The following is a 25,366-nucleotide window of genomic DNA, read 5'->3' on the forward strand; positions in this document are numbered from 1 at the left end:
AGGATGTTGTTCATTTGCCTGGCTAGAGCTATGCTTCTGGGTTAAGTTTTGCATCTCCATTAGATCCCTATTAAAACACACAAAACGCATATTTTATCTGAAAGGGATCCAGCTCTACTTCACTGGTTAAAATTAATTTATCAGATCAGATAGTTATTACCTAGGGCAAGCATTTAACCATTCTGAATATCTTTGGTCATACCTGTGAGGGAGTGTGGTGGAGGGACAGTGGTCCACCAGAACACATTTTCTCTTAGGTTCCAAGCCTAAGAGCTCACAGTTGTTTTTATCCCGACCACCTTACCAGAATAGTTAGGAATCAATAACGTAGTGGCATGCTCTGAGGACTCTCAAGAAGTCCTATGGTGAGCCCCACATGCAGAAAAACTAAAAACCCCTGTTCAATCATCAGCACCACCTTGCCAGCCATTGACTGGGTCACTGTGGAAGTGGATCCTCCAGCCCCAGCCAAACCTTCAGATGACTGCAGCCTCATGGAGTCCCTGAACCAAGAACTGCTCCTGACTCCTTGAGCCACAGACACAGTGAGAGATTATAAATGACTACTATGTGAGGTCACTAAGTTCGAGGGGTTGATAATTTGTAATACAGCAATAGATAATTCATACAGCACCTATGATATCTTATGACTTAAGTACAAGGTTATTGGGTATTAATCAAAATTCTAGTTTTCAAGCAAGAGAAACAAATTCTGGTACAGGTAAGCCCAAAGGGAATTTTCAGGGAGGGCATCAGGGCTCACCAAATCCAAGAAAAGACTGAAGACTCGAGTGTAGGATCCTCTGGCAACAGAACTCCAGCTCCAGTTTACGGAGAGGAACAGCCAGGTTTCCACATCTCCATGGCTCCAGAGAGCCACTAATCATTCAACATATCTTGATTTAGTCTGTTCAGACTGCCACAAAGAATACCAAAGACTGGGTGGCTCAAACAACAAACATTTGGTTTTCATAGTTCTGGAGGATGGGAAGTCCAAGATCAAGGTTCTGACAGATACGGTGGCTGGTGAGGGCCCTTTTCCTCGTTCTCAGACCACCATCTTCTCATTGTATGCTCGTGGGAAAAAGCAGAGAGAAAGGAAGCAAGCTCTCCTGTGTCTCTTCTTATAAGGGCACTAATGCCATTCATGAGGGCTCCACCTTCATGACCTAATTACCTCCCAAAGGCCCCACTTCTGAATAGCATCTTATTGAGGGTTAGGATTTTAATGTATGAATTTTGGGGGCACACAAACATTCAATCCATAGCACAACCTCAGTGTACTGAGGATTCAGTGTCTGGAGTGATAGAGACATGGATCATGTTCCAGCCCCCTGGCTGCACCAAGGGTGAGAGAAAGCATCTGCCCCTTGGTATTATTTCCCTCTGAGACAAATCCCACTAGGGAAAGATGATTCTTGAAAGCAAGTCATGGTGCTCTTAGAGAAGGGGATGGGATGCTCTGCAGCCAACATCAATAAATGTCCAGCCCAGTGGTCATTACATGGTGTTACAAAGAAGAAGGCCTTGAATAATATTGAACCAGGCTACGTGTAGGCTGTGGGCTTTATAGTCATTAATCCTCACAATAATCTTAAAGGGAGGATGATGTTATCCCCATCATCCAGACAAGGAGGCAGAACCTCAGACACATTAAGTGACTTGCCAGAATCCACGTGGAAAGTAATGAAGCTAGCTTCTAAGTTCAAGTCTGTGGGGTTCCAGAGTCCTTACTTGTCCCACATAACCAGGCTTCCAAGAAGGGCCTCGAGGGAATGGAACCACATTCTTGCTTTGATGAAGTCAAATAAATTAAAAAGAGTTTATTAAGGGAAAGAGACAGAGACTGAACTAAAGGATTCACCTGATCTTCTCCCAAGGAAGAATGTGCCTGAGTCATATCTGACTGGCTTGACCCAGAAAGAAGAGGGTAGTCACAGGCAGAAAGGAAGGACAACACAGGCACACAGAGACAGGCGGTCTCCAGAACTCGAAACTTCCCAAGGGCTTACACCCTGTGTACTGAACATGGTCCGTTTCTGCCACCTAGCCACAGATGGTCTCCTCAGCTACAGCACAAGAAGCCCAACTGTGGTGAAAGCCTGTGAGTGGGTATGCAGCGAGCACAAGCCACATGTAAAGGCTTTCCTGGTAGATTTCCAAGATGACCAATGCCACTGGGTTCCCTTCTCTGTCATGTGCCTTCTTCATATTTATCTGAGATTCCCAGGGACAGGATGGCCAGCTCCTCCCTTAGATTGGGGAGGGTGGTCCCTTCCCCAGACCCATCTATACCCTCTTCCCCACTAAAGAACTTTTCTATAATCCCATCTTCACCCTACTCAGCATTTGCCAAATATTATCCTTCATTTTCTAATTGTGTCTTTTCTAGTTTGTTTGGAAATGAAATCTGGTTTCACCTGAAGGTTGAGAGCTAATATGAAGCATATTCCTGTCCTTGGGCTAATATCTTTATGACATCATGACACTAACCAGCTAGAACTGACTTAGCTTTTTGTTGGCCAGAAGCCATAACATCTCTGCCAACAAGAAACTAGCATAGGCTGGATTAAAGTCAGCATGAGAAAGATTACCTGAAGATAAGAAAATAAATGAAGGCCCACCATGCTTCTAAGCACATAGTAAATAGTCAAATATGTGCAGAGGAGATGCATAAACATATCTGTGTAAGGCTTTCAAAAGGATCAGGAAGACAGGTCTCACAAAAAAAGCATTTCCAGGCTTTGTATTTCACAGACCCATATTTTTGTGTTTTGTTTTTTAATTTGGGGAGAGGAAAATCCACACAGGATTATTATCTTTATACTTTACCAAGTAGAGACATTTTAATAAAGCTATCATCGCTTTACCATCCTTTCATAAAATAATAGGCCTGTTAACACAAGCAAAGTAAGAAGTATATGATCACAGAAGAAAGGACAGTCTTTCCAGGGAAAAAATCATTGGCACACTGGATACGAGTCTTTGTTTTATACTGTATAGTCCCTCTCTGGCTAGTTTAAGCACAAACAATATATTATGGAGCCCAGATAGATAGTTCACAAATCAATGGAAAGGCTGTAGGCATATATTACAAGTTGAATTCCATATTCACACCCCAAACTATGCCACGTAACTTGCCACTGAGGGAGCTGCTGCCACAGCCACTGACCACTCTAGCTTCTCAAAATGAGCACCAGCTTCGTGCCCTGTTTAACTCCTTCCATTATTCCAAATTATCTCTTCATATTCCAAATCAAAGTCCTGCATGAGTCCCAGCTGATTGGCTGAGCCTAAGCATGTCTAGATCCCCATCCGCCAAGGAGTCTGGGAAACGTAGTTTTAGTTTTCAGCCTCTGCAGTACAGGGAGGCACAGGGGCTGGAGAAGGCATGGAGTGAACCAATTCGCCACTGTTAGTGAGCTTTTTGTCAGACATGTCAAGGTCTAAGCCTGGGTTACAGAATCACATTTGGGGATACTGACATGAGAGCCATCCTAAGGAATGTGTGCTTTATTGAGAAGATTCTGAAGGTCAGTGGTCTTACACAGGCACCTTATCAAGGTTCTGACAGACGTGGTGTCTGGTGAGGGCCCTCTTCCTGGTTCTCAGACCACCATCTTCTCATTGTGTGTGCCCATGTGATAAAAAGCAGAGAGAAAGGAAGCAAGCTCTCCTGTGTCTCTTCTTATAAGAACGCTAATGCCATTCATGAGGGCTCCACCTTCATGACCTAATTACCTCCTAAAGGCCCCACTTCCTAATACCATCTTATTGAGGGTTAGGATTTTAACATATTAATTTTGGGGGCATACAAACATTCAATCCATAGCACATCCTCAGTCTACTCTCTGCCAGAACCTTGATATGGCACCTACTGAGTGAATGGCTGTTCTTAAGAAGGGAATTTGCTGCCTGAGGCTACAGCGTGACCACACTCTGACTGTAGTAGACATCTGTCATATTTGTGGCTTCTCATCAACTTTTGAGTAGCTTTCCCATATTTGGGGATATTCTCATGTAATAAGTTCCATCTCCCTGATATTGAAGTCAGAGTTCGAGTCAGAGTTCAGAGCTTTCAGATGTCTTTGCAGGTAGGATTCAGGCATGTGGTCTGAGCTCTCACAACCCAAGACCTCCACTAGAGATTTGATTCAGAAGTGAGTAGCATAAAGAGCAGGCAGTGGGTGGAGCTTCTGTTTTTGCTGGCATGGAAGGCAGCAGAGGCCTTAGCTTTCAGAAGTAGTGGTGAGGGGCCGGGCGCAGTGGCTCACACCTGTAATCCCAGCACTTTGGGAGGCCGAGGGGGGGCGATCACGAGGGCAAGAGAGCGAGACCATCCTGGCCAACATGGTGAAACCCCGTCCCTACTAAAAATACAAAAAGAAAATAGCCGGGCATGGTGGCCGGTGCCTGTAGTCCCAGCTACTCGGGAGGCCGAGGTAGGAGAATGGCATGAATCCGGGAGGTGGAGCTTGCAGTGAGCTGAGATCGCACCACTGCACTCCAGCCTGGGTGACAGAGCAAGACACCATCTCAAAAAAAAAAAGAAAAAAAAAAGTGGTGGTGAGGTCTGGTTCCTGACTCAGAAGTAGCATCAGTGGTGGTGGCAAGAGTGGCTGCAATAAAGTCAAATTCCTGGTGTCCAGTACTCAGTAGCAGCAGCCATAGTAATACCAGTTTCCCTCCATGATCTAGTCCTACAGCACAGTTTAGGGCATTGTTCCTGGAAACTTTACCCCAGATCTTTTTCTCTGCCCTCCAAATGATTGTTTGTCCTTCATTTTCCTTTAATAAATCCCATCTGCCTCAACTAGCCAGAGCGAATCCTGTTGTCAGCAACCAACAACCCACTTGATGCACTAGATAAGCCAGGAACACTGATCCTGAATCTACTGCCTCTACACCAGGCTGCAGTGTGAGCCATTTCTGCAACAGAGAGTATCGGCCTGAACCTCATCTCCCATTGCCTTCTTATGTCAGGTACAAAGAAGGATGGGAGGAAAGTGTCCTTCCTTCTGACTCCCAGCTTCCCAGGAGCTCCTACGGAACAAGAATGTTCTTCTTCACTGGATTTTTATCACCAACAATTTGTGCAGGGCTTAGCACAGAGTAGGTATTCAGCAAATGTCTGATGAATTAACAAATAAGTGAATGGTCAAGTACACTATGAAGTTACACCCAGCTGGATTCCTAACCCAGATCTGTGCTGTCCATTAACAGTACCCACTAGCCACACATGGCCACTAAACAACTGAAATGTAGCTAGTGCAATTGAGGAACTGAATTTTTATTTTATTTCAGTGAAGTAAAATTTAAAAACTTATATCTAATTCCATTTTTGGAAAACTTTTGGCTTAATTTGTGTATGTAAATGTAAATTTTAGCTATAGATTGTATAAAAGCTGAATACGGGCCGGGCGCGGTGGCTCACGCTTGTAATCCCAGCACTTTGGGAGGCCGAGGCGGGCGGATTACGAGGTCAGGAGATCGAGACCACGGTGAAACCCCGTCTCTACTAAAAATACAAAAAAATTAGCCGGGCGTGGTGGTGGGCGCCTGTAGTCCCAGCTACTCGGAGAGGCTGAGGCAGGAGAATGGCGTGAACCCGGGAGGCGGAGCTTGCAGTGAGCCGAGATCGTGCCACTGCACTCCAGCCTGGGTGACAGAGCGAGACTCTGTCTCAAAAAAAAAGAAAAAAAAAACAGAAGCTAAATACGGATGAAATCTTTCCAATGAAAAATTAGCATACAAATTGAGATGTGGTGTAATTGCAAAGTATACACCAGATTCCAAATACTTAATATAAAAAAGAATGTAAAATATACTATTAATGTTATATTTACATGTGGAAATAATATTCTGAATATATTAGGTTAAATGAAACACTAAAGTTGACTTCACCTATTTCTATTTACAATTTTTGATGTGACCACTAGAAAATGTAAAATTATATATGTGGCTTTCGTTGAATTTCTGTTAGCACAGATCTGAACATTAGCATAAATATTGCTCAGTGGTCAAAGGGGATGCCAAGGACACATATTTCCTCTGAGCACTAGAGGCTCTAACTCCACAGACCTAGGCCCAACCTTACCCTTTCATTTCCCCAACGCCTTTCCCCAGACTCCAAATCCAGCAGGAGGAAGTGTAGACGTGGGCCTCTGCAACATGTGAAAGAGCAGAAGTCACAAGCGTGGTGTTTTTAGGCAGGCGATTTAGGCAACTCTTTATCAGGGAAAGGACTGGAAGTAAGGCCACAAGCAGTGATCAGTTGTTCTATTTGAAGGCAATTCAAAAAAAAAAAAAAAAATCCCCAAGTGAACGTTCCTTGAGTGACCAGTGTGCCACCTCTGCACAAGTCTATGAAACCAAAGGCCCTGGGACAGCCTCTAATATGGTAGCTTCATTCCAAAGAAGAGTTTAAAGCCCAAAAGAAGAGCTGTTCTAGTTAGTATGCGTCAGGACTAAATGTTAAGCCTCCTGATGCTCACGGGGGCACACCATCTCTCAGCATTAGCTGCCAATACATAACATGCCAACTGGGTTTGATGTGAGAAAGGAAGGGTCTGCCTTATAGGAATCACTCAGCCTGCATCTACCCCAGGATTTCCAAGCCTTCCTTTGCCAGCACTGGAAACCCATTTTGAGAAATTGGAGTTGGGCCAGAAAGCATTCTATTCCCATCACTGGAATCTCTGTGACTTCTATTTGCAACTCCAGAAGACGTGAAACTCTTAAAATGATTTTTTCCAGGGTAGGAAGGAACACAATGATGTCTTTGGCTAAACAGTGCCGGGCTACTGCACAGTTCAATCTTGAGCTAAGTGAAGGCAGAAAAGGCCAGGGCACTAATCTGGCATGACTGGCAGCACCTGGTGGGGTAAGGTGGGCAGATGAGAAGGGTAGGAGAGGACTGGTGGGGATAGGGGAACAGGGAAGGGATGGAAGGACCTGCTTCTGAAGGCTTGTATCTAACAGAAAAGGAAGGGAACCTCCCTGACTTACCATGCGGGACCCAGATAATTTTCATACTGGAAGCACAATCTACAAAATGCTTCCCTCCAACCCATCTCCATAGGTACAATTTTACCAAATAAAATCATTCATACTCACCTCCAAATTTGCCAATCTGAGCAAAATATGGTTAGTAACAAAGGAAGGCAATTTTCATATTTTATCATTCATCATAGAAAAAAACCTTTAATATTTTTAAATTAAATACAGAAGAAAATTGTGTTGCCAGAGAGATTGTTTGCCTGCCTTTGAACAAATTAACAACACCTGTTTGCAAACAAAAGAGTTTCCAGAATGGAGTCAAACCCTTTATTCTCTGTTCAGGACCCAGCCCATTCATGTCTTTTGTATACAGTATCTAACACATAGTAGGTGCTGAATAAGTATCTGCTGACTGAATGGGGTGCCTCTTTTATCCCTATCCTTTATTTCCTGACCCTAAACTGGATCTTAATCCATGGGGAAAATATCCCCACCCATCTATTCCTAGAGTAGCCCTGTCTCTTTCAACAGTCTTTGATACATAACATTGGTTTACAGACATATGCCTGAAGGGAAAACAGGGAGGGTTTCAGACCGAGAAAGAAACACACAAAGACAGGGCACAGAGACTAGGCAGAAACAAAAAGATCTAAGAGAGAGAGAGAGAGTAACTGAAACACAGGTGCAGAGTGGGAACAACTGTGGGAGACAGGGACAGAAAAACCAAGTCAGAGAAACTTAAAACGCACACCGTTGGAGATAAAGAGATAAAAGCGCTGGGCCAGAATGATCATCTTGAAGTTTCTACTCAGCTTTAATGTTTTCTGATAGAGAAAATAGCAGAGAGAGGAAGACAAAGCCTGAGCAGGAGGATAAAGAGACAAAGGAAGTTAGCAGAGGCAGAGGCAGAGGCAGACAGCCAGGCGTGCCTAGCCGGGAAGCCTCGTCCTACCCCGGCCTCACACCCACGGGGCTGGGCTCCCATGCCCACTCTCGGCTCCAACCTTAAGTCCAGCCATCCTCTTCCCACACCCGCACCTAAAGATCTCCAAACCACTCGGCAAGTCAAATCCTCTCTCCCCAACATCCTCCGCGAAGCATTCTCGCCGCCCCAGCCCGCACTCAGCTCTTCCCCTCTCAGCTGCTAAAGCCACACCCACATCCCCTAACCACAGGGCAGGGCTGTTTTCGAGTTTGCCCTTGACTCCTACGAGCACATCTTGACTCCTGCAAAAGAACTGTGTGCTTGTCAGGGCTCCAGACCCTACCTCCTATATTCCAGTATTCTTCATGACACCAGCCCAATGCCCGGTCTTCGTAAGTGCTCAGTGAATACTTTAGGGCCTGACCGGCGCTAAAGTGCACGCGGGGACGGTGGCCGTCCCCGGTCAGTTTTGGCGGGCGGGCAAGCTGAGGCCATCTCCTGGGCTCCTGCGCCCTCTGCCGGCCAGAAGGGGGCCCGCACGCGGGACAGCTCGCGGCCGGAAGGGCGCGCCTGCTGGCTGGGAGGCTGGCGAGGACGCTCCGGCCTCGCGGGCGGCCCTGGCACCGTCCGAGGGTTCTGGGAAGGGTGGTGGGCACAGCCAGGAACAGCTGCTGTGTTCCTCTTAGGCGTAGGAGAACAACCCCTCTCGCCCCCACACCTCCTCCAGCCCTGCCCGTTGGGCGCTCAGAGCTTCTCGTCCAGCTCCAGGCCCTGGTTATCCTGGACGCCCCCGCGCTCGGGGCCTGGGCTGCCGCCGTGTGTCCCACTCAGGTAGTTCTGGATGGCAGAGGCGCAGTCTAGCCGCTCCATGACGGTCATGAAGTAGTGCAGCTCCTGCAGGCTGCCGTTCTGCTCTTCAAACAACTCCAGGATGGCCGCTGCGGGGCTGCGCTGGCAGGACAGGAACCTGGCCCGAGGTAGGGGAGGAGGAGAAGGGGGAAAGAGCAGGGAGGGGCTCCTGCCCTGCTGCAGGCTCCTGGGGCTGCGCAGCGCAAGGTCCGTCCCTCCCCCATCCTGAAGCTTTTGTCCTTGTCCTGCTCTTGCCTGCCTTCCAGGGCACAGGGGGTGGGAAGCCCCAGGGCTTTGAAACTTGAGATTGTCCTGGCTTGGAGGCCAACTCTGACCCCTACTCCTCTCTAGGCTTCAGTTTCCTCTTATTATTAAGCTGAGGGCTTAGATAAGAGGTCGTCTAAGTTTGCTACAGCTCTGATGTTCTGTAATTGCCTTCTCTACCTCCCCCACTCCAAATACACCCCTAGCCTCCCGCTAGCCTCCTAACTCCCTCCTTCCTCCCTCTCTCCTAGGCCACAACATCCTGCTCCCTACTAAGGAAACAGTTGCCCTAAACCATGGCTTTTTATCACGACCCTCCCGTCCACTAAAACCTTCCAGAGTCTCTCACCTCCTAACCAGCCCTTGCTCCGTGAGCCTTTCTGGCTCATCCAGCACCTGGCCTTGCACTGTCTTTATGCTTTCTCTCCTTTCTCCCATCCTGAACCCCCTTAGCTCAGGCCTCTCTCTTTCTCGCCTTGCACACACTACACCCACAGCCACCTCTGCTACTCCCCAAAACAGAATGGCTGATCTCTTACCCATCACTTCCTCCCTGAAGCCCTTTCTAATTCACCCCTCCCAGGTGGAAGTGACCATTCTGCACCTCTCAGTTCAGACTTCTGGTCATAACACCCACAGTTCATTATTATTCTTGCTTCAGCTGTTTTCTGTCTCTCTTCAATGTGTTATACAATACTGGATTCTTACAGGAAGGCACAAGGAACACTTGCCTTTATTTTTCAAGCTCTCTGAACCCTTTACTAGTGTGTGCGCTCCTAGGCGCTGGGACCATGCCTCATTCATCTTGTATCATAGCGCTTAGCACAGTTTCCAGGGCATAATAGGTACCTGATAAATGTTTAAATGAATGATTTAAAAATCCACTCTGTAGTTGCAGACCAGCCTGGCCAACCTGGTGAAACCCCGTCTCTACTAAAAATAAAAAATTAGCTGGACATGGTGGCACGTGCCTGTAATCCCAGCCACTCAGGAGGCTGAGGCAGGAGAATTACTTGAACCCAGGAGACGGAGGTTGCAGTGAGCCAAGATTGCGCCATTGCACTCCAGCCTGGGCGACAGAGCAAGACTCCGTCTCAAATAATAATAATAATAATAATAAATAAAAATCCACCCTGTTTTCAGGGTCCAGCTCTAGCCCCATCACCAGGATAAAGTCTTCCCTGACCTCTGCACTCATAGTGTAGTTTCTGGAGCTTAGCTCAGTATTCTCCTGCTTTCTGAGTTCCTTGACAGGGATCATGACTGCACTGTCACCATTATTGATAACATTTATTGGATTAATAAGTGTCAGGTACCCAGCTATATGCTTTACACACATTATCCTATAATCTGTCTTTCTCCTCCTCAGGGCATAGCATGGCAAGCGCTCAACATGTACCAAATAACTTCCATGTTAATGGATTGACTGTTAAATGTTAATTGAGCACCTACTATGCACCAGGCATCATTCTAGGTACTGATGATACAGTAATTAATAGATCTGCCCTTTTATGGGAAATAGGGTGGAGAGTAGCCATTCTCTGACTTTTAAGTCACTCCCTTGCCTGTGATCCAGTCTCCAGAGTGTCCTGAGGAACCCCATTCCAGCCTACCCTCCTCTACCATCCACAGACCTCACCCCTCTTCCTACCGGATCTTCATGCCGCAAAGCCCCAGGTGGGAGGCCAGTCTGCGCCAGTCATTGCCCGTGATGCTGTTTGGCTCCAACAACATCCGCAGCTGCTCAAAGAGCTCTGGGGGCAGCCTGAGGCAGGGAAAAGGGTGTTCTTGGAAGAAAGGGACAAACAGGCCCACTCTGGTTCTCCTGTATACACTCTAAATGCTGTAGTCACCCTGTGGGTGCCAGGGTAGGAACCCAACATCCCCCAGGCAGCAGCCCAGGCAACCCCCGTCTCACCTATTGCATGGGGGCGGCTGGGAGACAGGGGGCGGCGCTGCCCAGGACTCCTCCTCTGATGCCTGGAATCTGAGGATTTCCATATACTTGGTCTCCAAGCCCTGAGTCAACACGGGGCAGGGAACACACTTAGGGGTCACAAGCCATCCCCCTGAGTAAGAAGCTGGAGTCCTACCTCCATTCCTCACGTCTCTCCTTCAGTCTGTCACTCAGAGCCACCTTACCGCGAGATACAACGCTGCCCCACCCAGCACCCTCTACCTGCTGTCTCCCTGTGATTTCAGAACCCCACCTTCAGCCTTATGTTTGCCCGCTGAGCTCTTTGGGAACTGGGACATGAAGACCAAACAGGGTGCAGCCTGAGCCACCAGGGGAAGTCCTGGGTGGGGCCATGGTGCAGTGGGAGGTCATCCAACCATAGAGACACTGATCTCAGCCACATGTGTCCCTTCCTCCATTCCAACCTTCCCTTCCTCTTCTCCAAGTGACAACAGGGTATCTGCCTGCCCTCCACTAAGGTGCCACTATGGTTCCCCAAAGACTCTCAACTCTGATTTCTTCGCATCTTCCCTTGGCGCAGCAGGAGAGAAGAGATACCTAACTCCCATCCTGCCTACTCAAGACCCTCTTCCTGGTCAACTCCCACACCGAAAATACAAAACATCATCTCTCAAATCCCATGCTGAAGATACAAAACATCAGCTCTCAAATGTAGACAATCAGCCTAGAAAGAAACCATATCAACCTGATGCCCCAGTTCTCTGAGTTGGGGGAAGGGGTTAAACTAGGGTTTGGTTCTTTTAGCTTCCTGCTGGATTCATCCACTGATAGACAAGGAGAGTCAGGGATGAGGGTAACTTGGAGCCCAGATGATCTGAGCCCCTCAAAGAGCTGGTATGGGGGCTCTATGGAAAGTGCCATCTTTACCTATGTGATTAAGACCATAGTTACTGGGCACCAGACCCTGTGCCCACTTTGCCTAGGATCTCCCCCAGGCCCTGCCCTTCCTCTGCCCCTCAGCTCCAACTCACATCCTGGAAGGTGTGCATGGTGACAATGATCTCATTGGTTAGTGCTGAACAGTCCTCATTCTCATTGGCTATAAAGAGAAGGTGACAGCGTGGCCAGTGAGTGAGGAAACAGCCTAGGGTAAGAGCAGGAGAAGGTAAGGGACTCCATAGTAAGACTTGGGAAATCTGAGGAAGCTGGGGTCCAACACTCCATTTTTCTCTCTGCAAAGACCTGTGTGGCTCCTGGCCTTTCAGGGAAGGTCTGTGTGCATGGCTGCATGGGGGTCTGCAGAGCTCCAGGGTTACTGGGAGGGAAGGAGAGGAGATGGGAGGGGAAAAGAGAGGGGAGGAGGTGCACACAGAGCTCCCGACTACCTGCTTTTCTCCGGAAGCAGAAGGAGCGGAAGGGGCACTTTCCATGCCAGATGTGGAGATGGGGAACCAGCTGGCAACTGCTGTCATCCACATTCTCCCAACCTGGCAAGTAGGCAGACAGCAGAGGGCCTCAGAGAGTGGGGCCTTAAACAAGTATTGAAGGGGTCTGTGGGGAGGCATGAGGACAGAACAAAGGCAGGAGGGTCTCAAGGGGTTGGGAATCCCCAGAGCCTGGGCAGGGACCCCAAGAGGGCCCTTGCACTATAAAAGCCTTCTATCCTTTCCTCCTTCTGTGGGGTATAACCCCTCTCCTTCCCACCTCCCACCTGGCATCACCCTGTCCTAGGAGTGAGTGGTAAGGGCTCAGTAGACAGCAGAGTGGTCAAAGCCCTGGGGGCTCCATGAGGCTACTGCTGGCCCAGAGGTCAAAAACAGACTTGGGGCCTGGTGTGGTAGCTCACGCCTATAATCCCAACACTTTCAGAGGCCGAGACGGGCAGATTACTTGAGGTCAGGAGTTCGAGACCAGCCTGGACAACATGACGAAACCCCGTCTCTACTAAAAATACAAAAAAATTAGCCAGGCATGGTGGTGGGCACCTGTAATTGCAGCTACTCAGGAGACTGGGGCCGGAGAATAACTTGAACCCAGGAGGCGGAGGTTGCCACTGCACTCCAGCCTGGGCAACAGAGCGAAACTCCGTCTCGGGGAAAAAAAAAAAAAAAAAAAAGACAGAGAGAGAGAGACTTGGGGGTCCCCAGATCTCCAGATGTCCAGGGGAGGCCCAGAACCCTTCATTCCTGTGGGGCTCCTGATCATCCTATCCCACAGGCCACCACCTCCCTCACCCTCTGAGATGTACTTGAGCTTCAGGCACTGGTCGCCCCTGGCCCCATTGAAGTTGAAGAGCTGGCAGGGCCCACGCAGGCGCCCACCATGGGGCTGCTCGTTGGTCAGTGCCCACTGCAGGGCGCAGGGCGTGTTGTTGAGGAAGTAGATACGCAGCTGCAGGTGGGACTGTCCTGGCGCCAGCGGTGAGCAGAATACGGCCAGCTGTAGCCATTTGCGAGCTTCGCATCCCACAGGTGCCTCCAGCACACAGGTGTAGAGGCTGCAGAGGGAGCCAGTGGCAGGCACTAATGTGCAGGGAAGGCTAAGACACCAGCACACTGCCACCAGCCTCCTGACACCTGAGGGGCCGCTGTGGGGCCTTCAAGGAGGTTCAGAGAGCACTCGAGGGGAGCACTTAGGGAGGAACTGGTAGGTAGGGGATGAAAAGTGAGCACATCACGGTGACTGGTGACTGAATGGGGAGGAGAGCTGGCAGGGGAGAGAGGGAAAGTGGGCTCAGGGTGACCATGCTTGGGAGGGCACCCACACATGGCCCTTTTCCTGTCAGTGGGTGGCAAGGAGGCTGGGAGGCAGAAGACCTAAGACTCTAGAAAGACAAAGAGATGAAGGACAGAGATGGAATGGAGTCTTAGAGAACTGGCGCTAAGTTTGGGGACAGTCCTGAAAGGGGCACAGAGTAGAGAGAGATAATTTGAAAGACTGGGAGAGGTGGGGAAGGACAGGTCCCTCCTAGATGGAGAGATGGTGCTGAGTCAGACACTTGCAGACAGAGAGACAGCAGTGGGATTTGCAGTCGTGGACATGATTGGTGTACGAAAAACTGCTACAGACATTAGGACAGAGGGGCCAGAAAGGGTCACCAAGGGATAAAGGATTTGCAGACCATCTTCTATACAGAGAGATGAAGATAAGGCAGACAGAGAAAGTGGGCAGGAAAGACAGTCCCCAGAGAGATGGGTGTGGGAAGACAGGCCAATGGCATGTGCCTACCTGAAGTGGGAGAGGTGGATGCGACACTCATCCCGGGAGGCGTGGGCCCCTGGCCGCCCCAGGGGCCTCCATACCTTGGTATCGAGCAGGGTAGTGTTGCTGCTGTAGGTGCGAGCATGGCTGGGCTGCTCGGCACAGTGTTTGAACGTGAGAGTGCAAGGTTTCAGGAAGGAGGCCCCATGGGGGCCACATGCCACCACGGGGCTTACCAGCCCCTGGGCTCGGGACAGTGATGGGGCGTCCGACAGGTCCCACACCAAGATCAAAGACACGCGCTCCTGGCGGCCCACAGCCACAGCACCTGGTGGGGAGAGGGAGAGCTGAGATGGGCCTGGTAGGCAGGCACACCCGTGCCCCTGAAAGAGGAGGCCAGGCCAGAGAGAAAGGAGGTGGGGCAGGAGCCCAGGAGAGACATCCCCAGCAGGGCACACAGGGAGGTGGTATGAACAAGAGTAAGATGACTGTGGAGCTGACTTGTAGTGTAACCCTAAGCAAGACACTGCCCTTTCCACCCAGGCTGCTGCTAGCCCATAGTGTGTCTTGTGTGAATTTCCAAATGGTGCTCTTCCCTCCCTTTACTGGAGAATTGTCACAGCATATTGATTCATTAGAACAAGGCACTTTACTTCCACCTGCCAGGAAGTTGTCCTAAAAGATATGTAATATGTCCATCCCTGAAGACAATAAAGCTATACTCAAAATATAAACAATTATCAGAAGTAAAAGGTGTCTATGAACATTGCTCCCTCAGATGTGGTGACCTAATGTACAGTCTGAACAATTGTATGCAAAGAAGAGAGCCGGGAGCTGTTACCTGGTGGGATGAGCAAGGAGATGCCTGTATCCTGGAGGATCAGGCAACCGCCACGGTGATCCACCTCTCGAGCCGAAAACACCAACAGTTTGTGCATCAACTGGCGGACCATGGTCTGGCCTTGAGTGGGTGTGTGTAGCTCCTGGTAGAAGGCAACCATCTCTGGCAGTGTGGCTGGCAGGTGCTGCCTTGAGACCTCGTTTTCTGGTGGGGGGGTAGGCTGGGACACTGGTTCCTCTTGACCATTCAGTGTCCAGCAGGCCCCCAGCAGCCTTCTAGGGCAGTGCCATCGAAGGCACTGGGCCAGAAGGAGGACACTTGCCACCGGGACCCCCACCAGCAGTAGGAACTGGGAGGGTTGGAATGAACTCTCCTGGGGGCACATTCGCCTGGTCACTCAATGCTGCTGGCTCTCCTTCACCCCTGTGCCAACCAAAGCCAAAGGCCTGGTGGGGAAGAATGGGTCAGTGTCAGGGTAAGCCCTTTTAAGTTGTGGAGGTCAAGGCTTGGCTTACACATAGCTGCAAGTTGTCTTCATTCCAGTGCACACTGCACACTTTAGTCACATCAATTCTTTTAACCTGTCTCTCTTACTTGAGAACCTACCCTGGCTCCCCATGACCTAATACATCAAGGTAAACTGCTCTGAAGCAGAGTGAGCTTGGGTTTACAGTTAGAGAACATGAGTTCAAATGCCACCTTGGTCACTGTGTCTGGGTAAACTTATCATACTGATGTAAGGCAGGAGAGCCCCAGAATTGGGGCTTAGCCTGGGAGGGTTTGTGGCTTCACCTAGGCAAGAATTCAAGGGTGAGCCAGTGGTTTTGGACAGCAATTTCACTGAAGTGGCAGAGTATAGCAGCAGCAGAGGTATCCTCCTTACAGAGCAGAGCTAACCCCAGCCAGTGTGCCCAGGGTAGCAGCTCTGGGGCATTTCTGCCATCATATTTATGTCCACTTTTAATTACATGCAGTAAGGGGTGGGTTATTCAGAAATTTCTAGAAAAAAGGAATGGTAGCTTCGGGTCACTGCCATGGAAAGGGGCAGTAACTTCCAGGCATTGCCATGGCAGCGGTAAACTGTCATGGCACTGGTGGGCATGTCTTATGGAGAGGTGCTTTTGGTGCCTCTTCCCTGTTTCAGCCAGTTTTCTTTTTTTTTTTTTTTCTTTTGAGACGGAGTCTCACTCTGTCGCCCAGGCTGGAGTGCAGTGGCGCAATCTCGGCTCACTGCAAGCTCCGCCTCCCGGGTTCACGCCATTCTCCTGCCTCAGCCTCTCCGAGTAGCTGGGACTACAGGCGCCCGCCACCACGCCCAGCTAATTTTTTTGTATTTTTAGTAGAGACAGGGTTTCACCGTGGTCTCGATCTCCTGACCTCGTGATCCACCCGCCTCGGCCTCCCAAAGTGCTGGGATTACAAGCGTGAGCCACCACACCCGGCCTCAGCCAGTTTTCCATCTGGCCTGGAATCAAATCCCACCTCCTGCCTCAATATTGCTTAATGTACCTCAGTTTCCTCATCTGTCCAAATATCTACCTTGATCTACAAGTGCTGATACAAAAAAATCTATAAGTGGAAAAAGCAAGTTGCAGAGAGATAAAATATTCTGAGCCCATTAATGTGAAAAACAAAACTGCAAATAAATAGATACATATTTATGGGTGCATATATGGAAATGTAAAGATATAGAGAAAGGTCTGGAGCAGTGGTATACAGTAAAAATGTAATATGAACTACACATGTAATTTTAAATTTCCTGATGGCCCCATTAAAAAGAAGAAACAGGAGAAATTAATACATTTTATTTAACCCAATATATTCAAAATGTTATTTCAACAGGTAATCAATATAAAATTATGAGGTATTTTTACTTTCTTCTTTCATACCCAGTCTTTGAAATCCATGTTTTAATTTATATGAACAGAACAGCTCACTTGGGACTGGCTGTATTTCAAGTGCCCAGTAGCCATGTGTACTAATGAGTCCAGTCTTAGACTGTGCAAGTCTGGAAGGACACACCCCCAAACTATTCCCATGAGTCACGACAAATTGAGAAGGTGGAAGGTGTGAACGAAAACTTTGTATTTTTTAAAATCCTTTTCTCTGTACTTTGAATTTTCCACATCAAGCATGTAGTTTGTATTAACTTTGTAATTCTTTTCTGAAGCTATTAAAAGTGGGGAAAAAGTGCCTCTTTGGGTAATGGTGAGGATGGCATAAGGTCATGTGAAAAGTATTTGTAGATGAGAAAGCAGTGTCCAAATGTATGTGTTTCTTTATGCCCCTCCTTCTGCCAGAAAGGCCTGAAGGTAGCTCACAGGGATAGGCAACATACAAGAGTAACAAAAGCTAAAAGTGGAAGCAAAAAAAAAAAAAAAAAGAAGAAGACAAAAAACAAAGATGCGGGCCTACAGTGAAGCTGGAATGAGGCAGGGCAAAAGCATACACTCACCTCCTGCTCACCTGGCTACCCAGCCAGGCCACAGGCTGAGACTTCCCAGAAGCTCTTCCTGAGGCCCTCCAGAACCCACCTCCGCCTCCTCCTACTTCCCCTCTTCCAGCCCCTACAATTTCCAACACCCCTGCCCTGTAGCCTGCCCAGGCTCCCCACACCTGCTTAATTCTAGCCTCTGGCTTTTGCTCATGCTGTTTTCTGTTTCTCCACTCACTTGCTCTCCCCACTTGTTTCCTCTCCCTTCGTGGACCCTCCCATTCAATAGTGCCTCCCGCTGGTGCACCGGCCTTTGACAGCCTCCAGCTCGCGAAATCTCTCTCCACAGCCATCCCACCATACTGAGTCACTCTTGATTATGTGCTGTCATGTGTGATTTTCCCACTCAAATGAACATTTTCTAAGCACCGGCTGTGTATCGAACACTGTGGGAAGTTCAATCCTGCCAAAGATGACGTCTTATTCTGCTCTCAAGGAGCTTCTGCAGGAATGGAATTCATTGGCTTGGTAGCTGAGTTCTGTGAGGCACAACGTCCTCCTTCAGAGCCCTGGGAGGCCCCTGTGGTTGACTCACTAGAGGCTGCACTGGAAGAGCTTCCAGTGTCCAGTCCTCCCCATGCCCTTCACTCGCACCACCCACCTGGAACTGAGGCTTGGCCCACCTTCTTCCTTCCAGCCTCAGGACCCATGAAAACTGAAGCCCCTTCCTAGTGCCTCTTAGACCAGGGAAGAACTTCCACTGTATCCTCAGGATTGAAGACTGGGGCAGTACCTGTTTCTCCCATGTCCTCACTGAAAGTGAATAAGAAGCGGGGGTTGGCATTGTTCTCTTTGCCTAAAGAGCCAACCCGGCAGACAATGCACCAGCCTTTTTCAACCAGGCGTCCTAGAGGGCACACAAGTGAATCAGTGAATTGGCATGCCCCAAAGCTGATGGGAAGGGGGTTGGAGCAGCAAGCTACCCTTGATGTCCCATCATTCCTTTTGGTTCTTTCACATTAGTAATAATTATAATTCCAACTGTAATAACAATAGCTAACATTCGCAGAGCTTTACTCAATGCCACTGTGTTAAAGCACTCTCCATGGCTTGTCTCATCTCATCTCATCCTCACAGCAGCCTTAGGAGCGAGGTGTCATTTTTATCTCCATTTCACAGATAAGGAATCCGAGCTTTCTCCCCACAGTGAGGATGGATGGGGAATTACTAAACAACTGAAGACAGGCAGGAAGGAGGAGCAAAGACGAACAAGGACTTCCAGAGACACCCCCTTTCTCTCTCCACCCCTTCTTTTCCCCAAGTATCTTCCTTACCTTCTCTAGAAGAAATAAAGTTGGAAGACAAAGAAGCAAAAATGAAGTAAAGACAAATAGAAGGACCTAAAGATACATCCTCAGTTATGTGGTAATACCCACCCCACCCCACCACACCCCCACCTACCAAGGTACCAGTGGCAGGGGATGGAATAGCTAAAAGGATGAAAGGAGGGGCCCCAGCTCGCTTACACAGGAGTAACCTTCCTGGGGCCACCAAAGACCAGAGTCCAGATCCCCAGTGAGGTGCACCTCACTGGGTGGTGCAGCAGAGTCCCCTGGCTCAACCTCCGACCCTGGAGAAGTTGGCACGCACCACTCCCAAAGCCCCACTGGGCCTCTCATGGACAGCCCACTCCTTTACCTGGCCTGAAGCAGGATAACTCCTCCTGGGCCAGCCCCAGGTCTCCCAGGCTGACGGCTCTTCCAGGCTGCCCTGGCCCTCACTCTATCCTCCCCCTGGCCCCAGAATGCAGAAAGGTCCAGAGTCTTGCTGAATGGCAACTATAGCACTGCAGCCATTCAAGTGTGACTTGGAGCTTCCCAACCCCATGCCCGGACTCCTCATTACCCACTCCTCCTGTTTGTCTTGCCTCAGACCCCAGATCACCCTAGGTAGTGGGTCCCCGAAATGAGAGTCCTTTAGAATGCTGCCATCACCTGTCCCTAGGCAGTTGTATCCTCCAGCACAAAGATCCAAACTCCTGCTGCAAAGTTCTGCTCATACCCTTTAAGAAAACTCTCAACCCTTCCTCCACCTCACTGGTTCTCCCTGTGCCTCCCCAACACCTGATAGATGTCCAGTTACTGCAAAACATAACAAGTACCGGGATGGATGGTCCAAACACAAAGCATGAACAGTATTTGTTAGTAATAGTAGACATTTCCGCAGGACACAGAATCATCCCAGTGGTCCTCATACCCATTGGCCAAGTCCCATTTTCCTCCCTTCCTCCAGCAGAGGGTCCCTACACTCCAGCAGGCAGGCTGAGCTGGCCTGGCTCCTCCCCAGAGCTCCAGGTAACCCCATCACAATGCCCATCCCGTCTCCAGCTGCCCCAAGGGGGTGCTCACCTTACCGTCTAGGAGCTCTTAGAGGCTGCTGGCTGGTCCAGTTCCTTCTCTGAGAAACAGGGGTCAGCCAGACTCAGTCGGCAGGCCAGCAGACAAGTGGAGGTGGGCGGGGAATCCAGGCAGGTGTGGCCTGTCATTTCCTGGCAGAGTCCTGCCTCCCAGCCGCCTAAAGAGGGGTGAAGGAGAGTGTCCCTGTCTATTGGCAAAGTCCAGCCCAGGTAAGGGAGTAGTTGAGGATCCCAGAAGTCAGTGAACTTTCCAGTCTAGGTCTGGAAGGAAGGACGGAGGGAGGGAGACAACCTGGGTGTAGGTGCTGCACCTTGAAACCCCTCCTTACAGTGCCCTCTGCTGGTGAGTGGCTGTCCCCAGCCAGAGGCTATTATTAAAATGCCAGATAGGAGGAGGAGGGACACTTCATCTGAGTTTCTTAAACTATAATGTGCACAACAGTCACCTGGGAGATCTTGTTAAAATGCAGGCCCTGATTCTGTAGGTCTAGTATGGGGCCTGAGATTCTGCAGCTCAAAGAAGCTCCCGGCTGACGCCAATGCAACCGGTCCAGGGAGCTTAGAGAGCATCTAGTTCTACCCACTCCCCGCACAGAGGAGACAGTGGAGCCACTGAGAGGGTTAATGACTCACCAGTTGCTGGTGGACCTGAGATGTACCCATATTTTTCCTTACACAAGGTGCTTTCTACTTCCCCCACCCAAAGTTGGCAGAGACACTGCCGCTTGGGAGACAGCTGAACTTTGGGGCCATTTGCCATTCCAAGTCCTTAGAAACTCTGCCTGGGAGTGGTGGCACCACAAGAATGCAAACTCCTTGTGGAGAGGAACTTTTCCCATGTTTTCTGCTGTCTCCTCAGCTCCTGGTACAGCCTGATAAATAGAAGGTGTTCAATAAAGATGTCTTGAATGAATGAGTGAAGCAGTTGAGAGGGAAGAGGATGCATTTTGGATCCAAGTGGCCGACACTGAGCCCAGGTGAGCCACATGTTGGCTATGTAATATTGGGCAAGCTACTTAACTCCTCTGAGCCTCAATTCCCTTGTCTGTCAAATGCAGATAAGAATATCTACCTTGTGTGAGATAATAATTGTCATTATTGAGCTAATAAATGTCAAATGCCCACCACAGAATGGGTGGTCAATAGATGGTAACCTTTATCACCAGGGTCTGGCCTCCTGCAGTTGAGGAGGCATGGTGAACGCCCCCCAGGCCCCTAATTATCATCTCCCATAGAAAATAAGTAACTTCCTCTGCTTTTGTCTCTGTTAATAATTCCCTACCCTCTTGTCTCTGACTGCAATGCCCTCCCCTCTGCTTCCTTCCCTGGTGGAGGTGACAGGGTGGTACAAACCTCCCAAGGGAGCCCAGTACCCCAAAGTGCAGAGATGTAGCAAAGGAATTGGTAGAGAACGGGCAACCTGGGAAGCAGACCTCATGCCTAAAGACAAGCCAGGAAGGGGTGCTCAGAACTTTGATAGGGAAAGAAGGGAGTGGGGTAGGGGTGTTTGTTGAACAAAGCTTTGTCTGAGTCACACAGGAGGACTTTGCCAACAGACAGGGACACTCTCCCCTACCCCTCTTTAGGGCGGCTGGGAGGCAGGACTTTCTGCCAGGAAGCGGCAAGTCGTTCCTCCCTGACTCCCCACCCACCTCCACTTGTCAGCTGCCTTCTCCTCTGAGTCATAAAGTCCTAGGGCTTTGTGAAAGATCTGTCAAGCTAGGGTTCTAAGCCAGGAAGGTCATGCCAACCAGGAGGCTATAACCAGGGGCTGTGTTCATGGATTATGAACTCACTTCCAAAGCTGGTGCTTGCCACTCTTGGGGACAATCCCAATTATAAGGAGGCTCTGGAGAAATCTGAAGGCTCCTACCACTCACTCCCATGGCCACAGAGCTGGTTCATGGGATGCAGAGACCACAGGCGTCAACAGCATTATAACTGGGGGCTGAGCTGTCACAGCAGGGCCAGTGTCAAACCCTCACCACAAACCCTCAAACATTCCATCAAGGGGTAGTCTCCAGAGGCTAGGCACCAAGGAGGGTCTGGCAGACCAGGGGGGCTCCTCCTGAGAGGAACTCTTTGGGGCCATGAAACAGCAACTTGGACTTCCCAGCCAGTGTCACCACCCTTCTCATCTGAGAAAGGCAGATCAGCTGGGAGCACCACTCCACCCTCCTCCCAGCCCCACCCTCTTCCCAGCCCCACCCTCCTCTGCCTTCCACACATCATATGTCATCAGGCCCCCTGCCTGGGAGGTGTGCTGCCAGAGGTAAGGGGAGCACAAGCCTAGGAACAAAGAGGCACTGGGAGACGCAGGTGTCGGGAGAAAAGAGGATGGGGGCAGGGAGGGGGCCTCCATCACTGGACAGAAATGTAGAAAAACAGGAAGGCAGAAGATGAGCAAATGGACAGTGAGGAGCACAGAAAGACAGGTAGAAATATGCACAGGTGGGCATGCTGCTCAGCTCTGTCCCAGAACCTCCAGGACCAGTGTCCCTGAACCTTGACAGAAAAGGATGGATTAGGGCTGGGCGCAGGGGCTCACGCCTGTAATCCCAGCACTTTGGGAGGCCAAGGTGGGTGGATCACCTGAGGTCAGGAGTTTGAGACCAGCCTGACCAACATGGCAAAACCCCATCTCTACTAAAAATACAAAATTAGCCGGGCATGGTGGCACACGCCTGTAATCCCAGCTACTAGGGAGGCTGAGACAGGACAATCACTCGAAATTGGGAGGCAGAGGTTGCAGTGAGCCGAGATTGCACCACTGCACTCCAGCCTGGGCAACAAGAGTGAAACTCTGTATCAAAAGAAAAAAAAAAAGATGGATTAGCTAGTCCAGAACACTGAAAATAATCAGATTGTTTTCTCTCCTTCAAATCTGGTTAATCATGGGGGGAGGCTGAAATATCATGAACAAATGAGAAGAAGATATTGGTGGGGCCTCGGTGGGGCCTTGGCTGGAGGAGGGTCTGTACATTGTCCCACATGCAAATGACATGCAAAGCAACATGCCAGCTTGGCAGCTTTTTAATCAAAGACCGGGCAGTTGTTTCCTTGAAAAGTCAGGCCGCAAGAAACCTGGACGCTTGCGCTTACATCCTGACACTCTGGGAATGGAAAGATGGAGCAGGAAGCTCATCCCCCATGGCTCCAGGGGTAGAAGAGAGCTAAAGGCTCAGAAAAAGGAATCCACAGTGTCAACAGGCCAAGTTTGAATTTGGGCAGGAGATCAGCCTGGGTGGGCCCCATGAGTGTGCCAGTCTGATATGGTGAGATAAGCCTGGGACAGATGGGCTGCCACATTCGTGACTAGAAAAGAGTCCCCAGGAATCTCTGGCTCCTGCCTTCAGATTGTGATCTTTCCAGGTTGGTAGATCAGCTTAGGTAGAACAGTTCTCGGTGAGGGCCAGCTACATACCTGCCTAAGCGCTGCCTACTGTGGGAGGCAGAAAAGCTGATCACCCGGGACCTTATCTCTAGGACTCAGAAGCACTTGGAGGAAGGCCTATTCACTCAGAAGCAGTTACCAGTGCTGGGCAGTGTCCTCCAAGTGCCAGAGGAGTGCTGTGGAGAAACGAAGTCCATGGAAGCCAGGAGGTGGGCAAGATGGGGCCTGGGGTTGGAGAGAGCTCAGAGGTACAGAACTGGAGCTGGGCCAGGGAGAGAGGAAAGACATCCGTGACTAGACCTCCTCTGAGGGGCTCAGGCCAGGAAATGAGTCAGGTTAGGAGGCAGAGACAGACGAGGAGCCGCAGGGGAAGGCTCATCACTAGCATGTTCTCTGCCTCCCCAGATTTTGCCTCCTCAAGGTGAATGCAGCTTCAAGGGGCCATCTTTGTGCTCCTGCCCCATCTGGGGCCCATCCTGGTCTGGCTGTTCACTCGTGATCACATGTCTGGCTGGTGTGAGGGCCCGAGAATGCTGTCCTGGTGCCCATTCTACAAAGTCTTATTGCTTGTACAGACAGCCATCTACTCTATCGTGGGGTGAGTACTCGTTTCTCACACATGGCCCTGGTACCCAATGGGGTGGGAACAAGTCCTCTGTATCTGAATTACTCCCATATATTGGCCTTCAAAGGCAGGCACTTTGTCTTGCCTCTTATGGTGGGTCCTCCAGAAAGTAAGAAACCCTCTATGCCCGTCTGGGGTTCCAGTTAGCCCTTCTTCCACCCTAAGTCTCCCCAGCCCCTCCCCCCCACCTCACTGTGCCCAGCTCCTCCCGCCAACTCCCTCCCTGGCCCTTACATGATGCCTAGACCCATTTGCCCCCATTTCAGCCCACAAGGGTATCCAAGAGTCCTTATGCCATCACTGACATTTCTGTCCAGTGATGGAGGCCCCCTCCCTGCCCCCATTCTCTTTTCTCCCGACACCTGCGTCTCCCAGTGCCTCCTTGTTCCTAGGCTTGTGCTCCCCTTACCTCTGGCATAAGGACTCTTGGATACCCATTTGCCACAGAACCTCCTCCCATTGAATGTTTTTGCCACCATCTCTCCACAGCTACGCCTCCTACCTGGTGTGGAAGGACCTGGGAGGGGGCTTGGGGTGGCCCCTGGCCCTGCCTCTTGGCCTCTATGCTGTTCAGCTCACCATCAGCTGGACTGTCCTGGTTCTCTTTTCCACAGTCCACAACCCTGGTCTGGTAAGGCACACAGTGCTCAGTAGCAGAAGTAATGTGGGAGAGGGTGAACCCACCTGGCTCCAGAAGCACATAATTCAGCAGAGCAATTGACTGCAGGCAGGTAATGGGTGAGCAGACTTCTCTGCAGTCCCATGGTGTGCACAGAGCCCCAGGGACTGAGCTCATTGCTGGGCTGGGTACTGCAGAAAGGTGGAGGTGCTGACCCCCGGCCTCTATGCCCAGGCCCTGCTGCACCTGCTGCTGCTGTATGGGCTGGTGGTGAGCACAGCACTGATCTGGCATCCCATCAACAAACTGGCTGCCCTGCTACTGCTGCCCTACCTAGCCTGGCTCACCGTGACTTCAGCCCTTACCTACCACCTGTGGAGGGACAGCCTTTGTCCAGCGCACCAGCCTCAGCCCACGGAGAAGAGTGACTGAGGCCCTAGGGCACGGGAGAGGAGGGACGGCCAGGGTGGGGAGGAAGAGTCTGCAAGCAGGGCTGTGGAGTTAGGGTTCACCCCAATGGGACCACCCTCCTGGGTCCCCTGGTGCCGTTTTTCCTTAGAAATCAGAGAAATGGGAAAGAGGGGGGAAACTGATTTTACACTTAAATAATAAAATCCTATTAGTAAATCTGAAGGTATGATGAGAAGTGTGTATCTGAATGCATAATATGATGCCTAGGGCGGCAGAGTGGGATAGAAGCTTCTGGACCTCCGTGTGAGTGTGTGCGCATGAATGGGCCTCAAGGCCCATGAGGGAGGGGTGGGCACACCAGCTCGCCTCCACTCACATGCCTCCCCACCTGGCATAAAGATGTAGCACTCAGATGTTTAATTACCTGAAAAACAAAAGGCTTTTAAAAACTGACAAAAAAGCCAAAACAG

At 50.1% G+C, this 25,366-nt stretch overlaps 2 protein-coding genes across 3 annotated transcripts; one reads left to right on the top strand and one right to left on the bottom strand.

The window, feature by feature from the left end:
• Positions 1–7,119: 7,119 nt before the first annotated feature.
• On the bottom strand, positions 7,120–20,150 carry UNC5CL (unc-5 family C-terminal like). Its single transcript, XM_063632415.1, has 9 exons — positions 19,845–20,150; positions 14,998–15,443; positions 14,184–14,484; positions 13,190–13,452; positions 12,341–12,442; positions 11,987–12,054; positions 10,956–11,056; positions 10,689–10,802; positions 7,120–8,891 (listed from the first exon to the last, which is right to left on the bottom strand). Exons 2-9 carry the CDS (start codon positions 15,380–15,382, stop codon positions 8,669–8,671), a joined length of 1,557 nt encoding a protein of 518 aa, XP_063488485.1. The 5' UTR covers positions 15,383–15,443; positions 19,845–20,150; the 3' UTR covers positions 7,120–8,668.
• Positions 15,048–25,118, top strand: TSPO2 (translocator protein 2). Of its 2 annotated transcripts, XM_063632416.1 has the most exons (4): positions 15,048–15,126; positions 23,647–23,839; positions 24,356–24,497; positions 24,720–25,118. In XM_063632416.1, exons 2-4 carry the CDS (start codon positions 23,667–23,669, stop codon positions 24,915–24,917), a joined length of 513 nt encoding a protein of 170 aa, XP_063488486.1. In that variant the 5' UTR covers positions 15,048–15,126; positions 23,647–23,666; the 3' UTR covers positions 24,918–25,118. The 2 variants fall into 2 exon arrangements, with proteins under 2 accessions (XP_063488486.1, XP_055119837.1); XM_055263862.2 differs by lacking the exon at positions 15,048–15,126 and having other exon boundaries at positions 23,250–23,839.
• The last annotated feature ends 248 nt before the right edge of the window (positions 25,119–25,366 follow it).

The sequence above is a fragment of the Symphalangus syndactylus genome, chromosome 23 (assembly GCF_028878055.3).
Source record: "Symphalangus syndactylus isolate Jambi chromosome 23, NHGRI_mSymSyn1-v2.1_pri, whole genome shotgun sequence".
In the NCBI taxonomy this organism is placed as follows: domain Eukaryota; kingdom Metazoa; phylum Chordata; class Mammalia; order Primates; family Hylobatidae; genus Symphalangus; species Symphalangus syndactylus.

Bases quoted from the DNA above. Each gene is read 5' to 3' on its own strand.
- UNC5CL (XM_063632415.1), bottom strand. From the start codon at position 15,382: ATGTGCCCCCAGGAGAGTTCATTCCAACCCTCCCAGTTCCTACTGCTG. The intron at 12,055-12,340 runs GTAGTCGGGAGC...TTCTCTTTATAG, and splicing joins CTGCTTCCGGAGAAAAGCAG to CCAATGAGAATGAGGACTGT. The intron at 10,803-10,955 runs GTGAGACGGGGG...TCCCTGCCTCAG, and splicing joins CAGCCGCCCCCATGCAATAG to GCTGCCCCCAGAGCTCTTTG.
- TSPO2 (XM_063632416.1), top strand. From the start codon at position 23,667: ATGCAGCTTCAAGGGGCCATCTTTGTGCTCCTGCCCCATCTGGGGCCC. The intron at 23,840-24,355 runs GTGAGTACTCGT...ATCTCTCCACAG, and splicing joins GCCATCTACTCTATCGTGGG to CTACGCCTCCTACCTGGTGT. The intron at 24,498-24,719 runs GTAAGGCACACA...CTCTATGCCCAG, and splicing joins CAGTCCACAACCCTGGTCTG to GCCCTGCTGCACCTGCTGCT.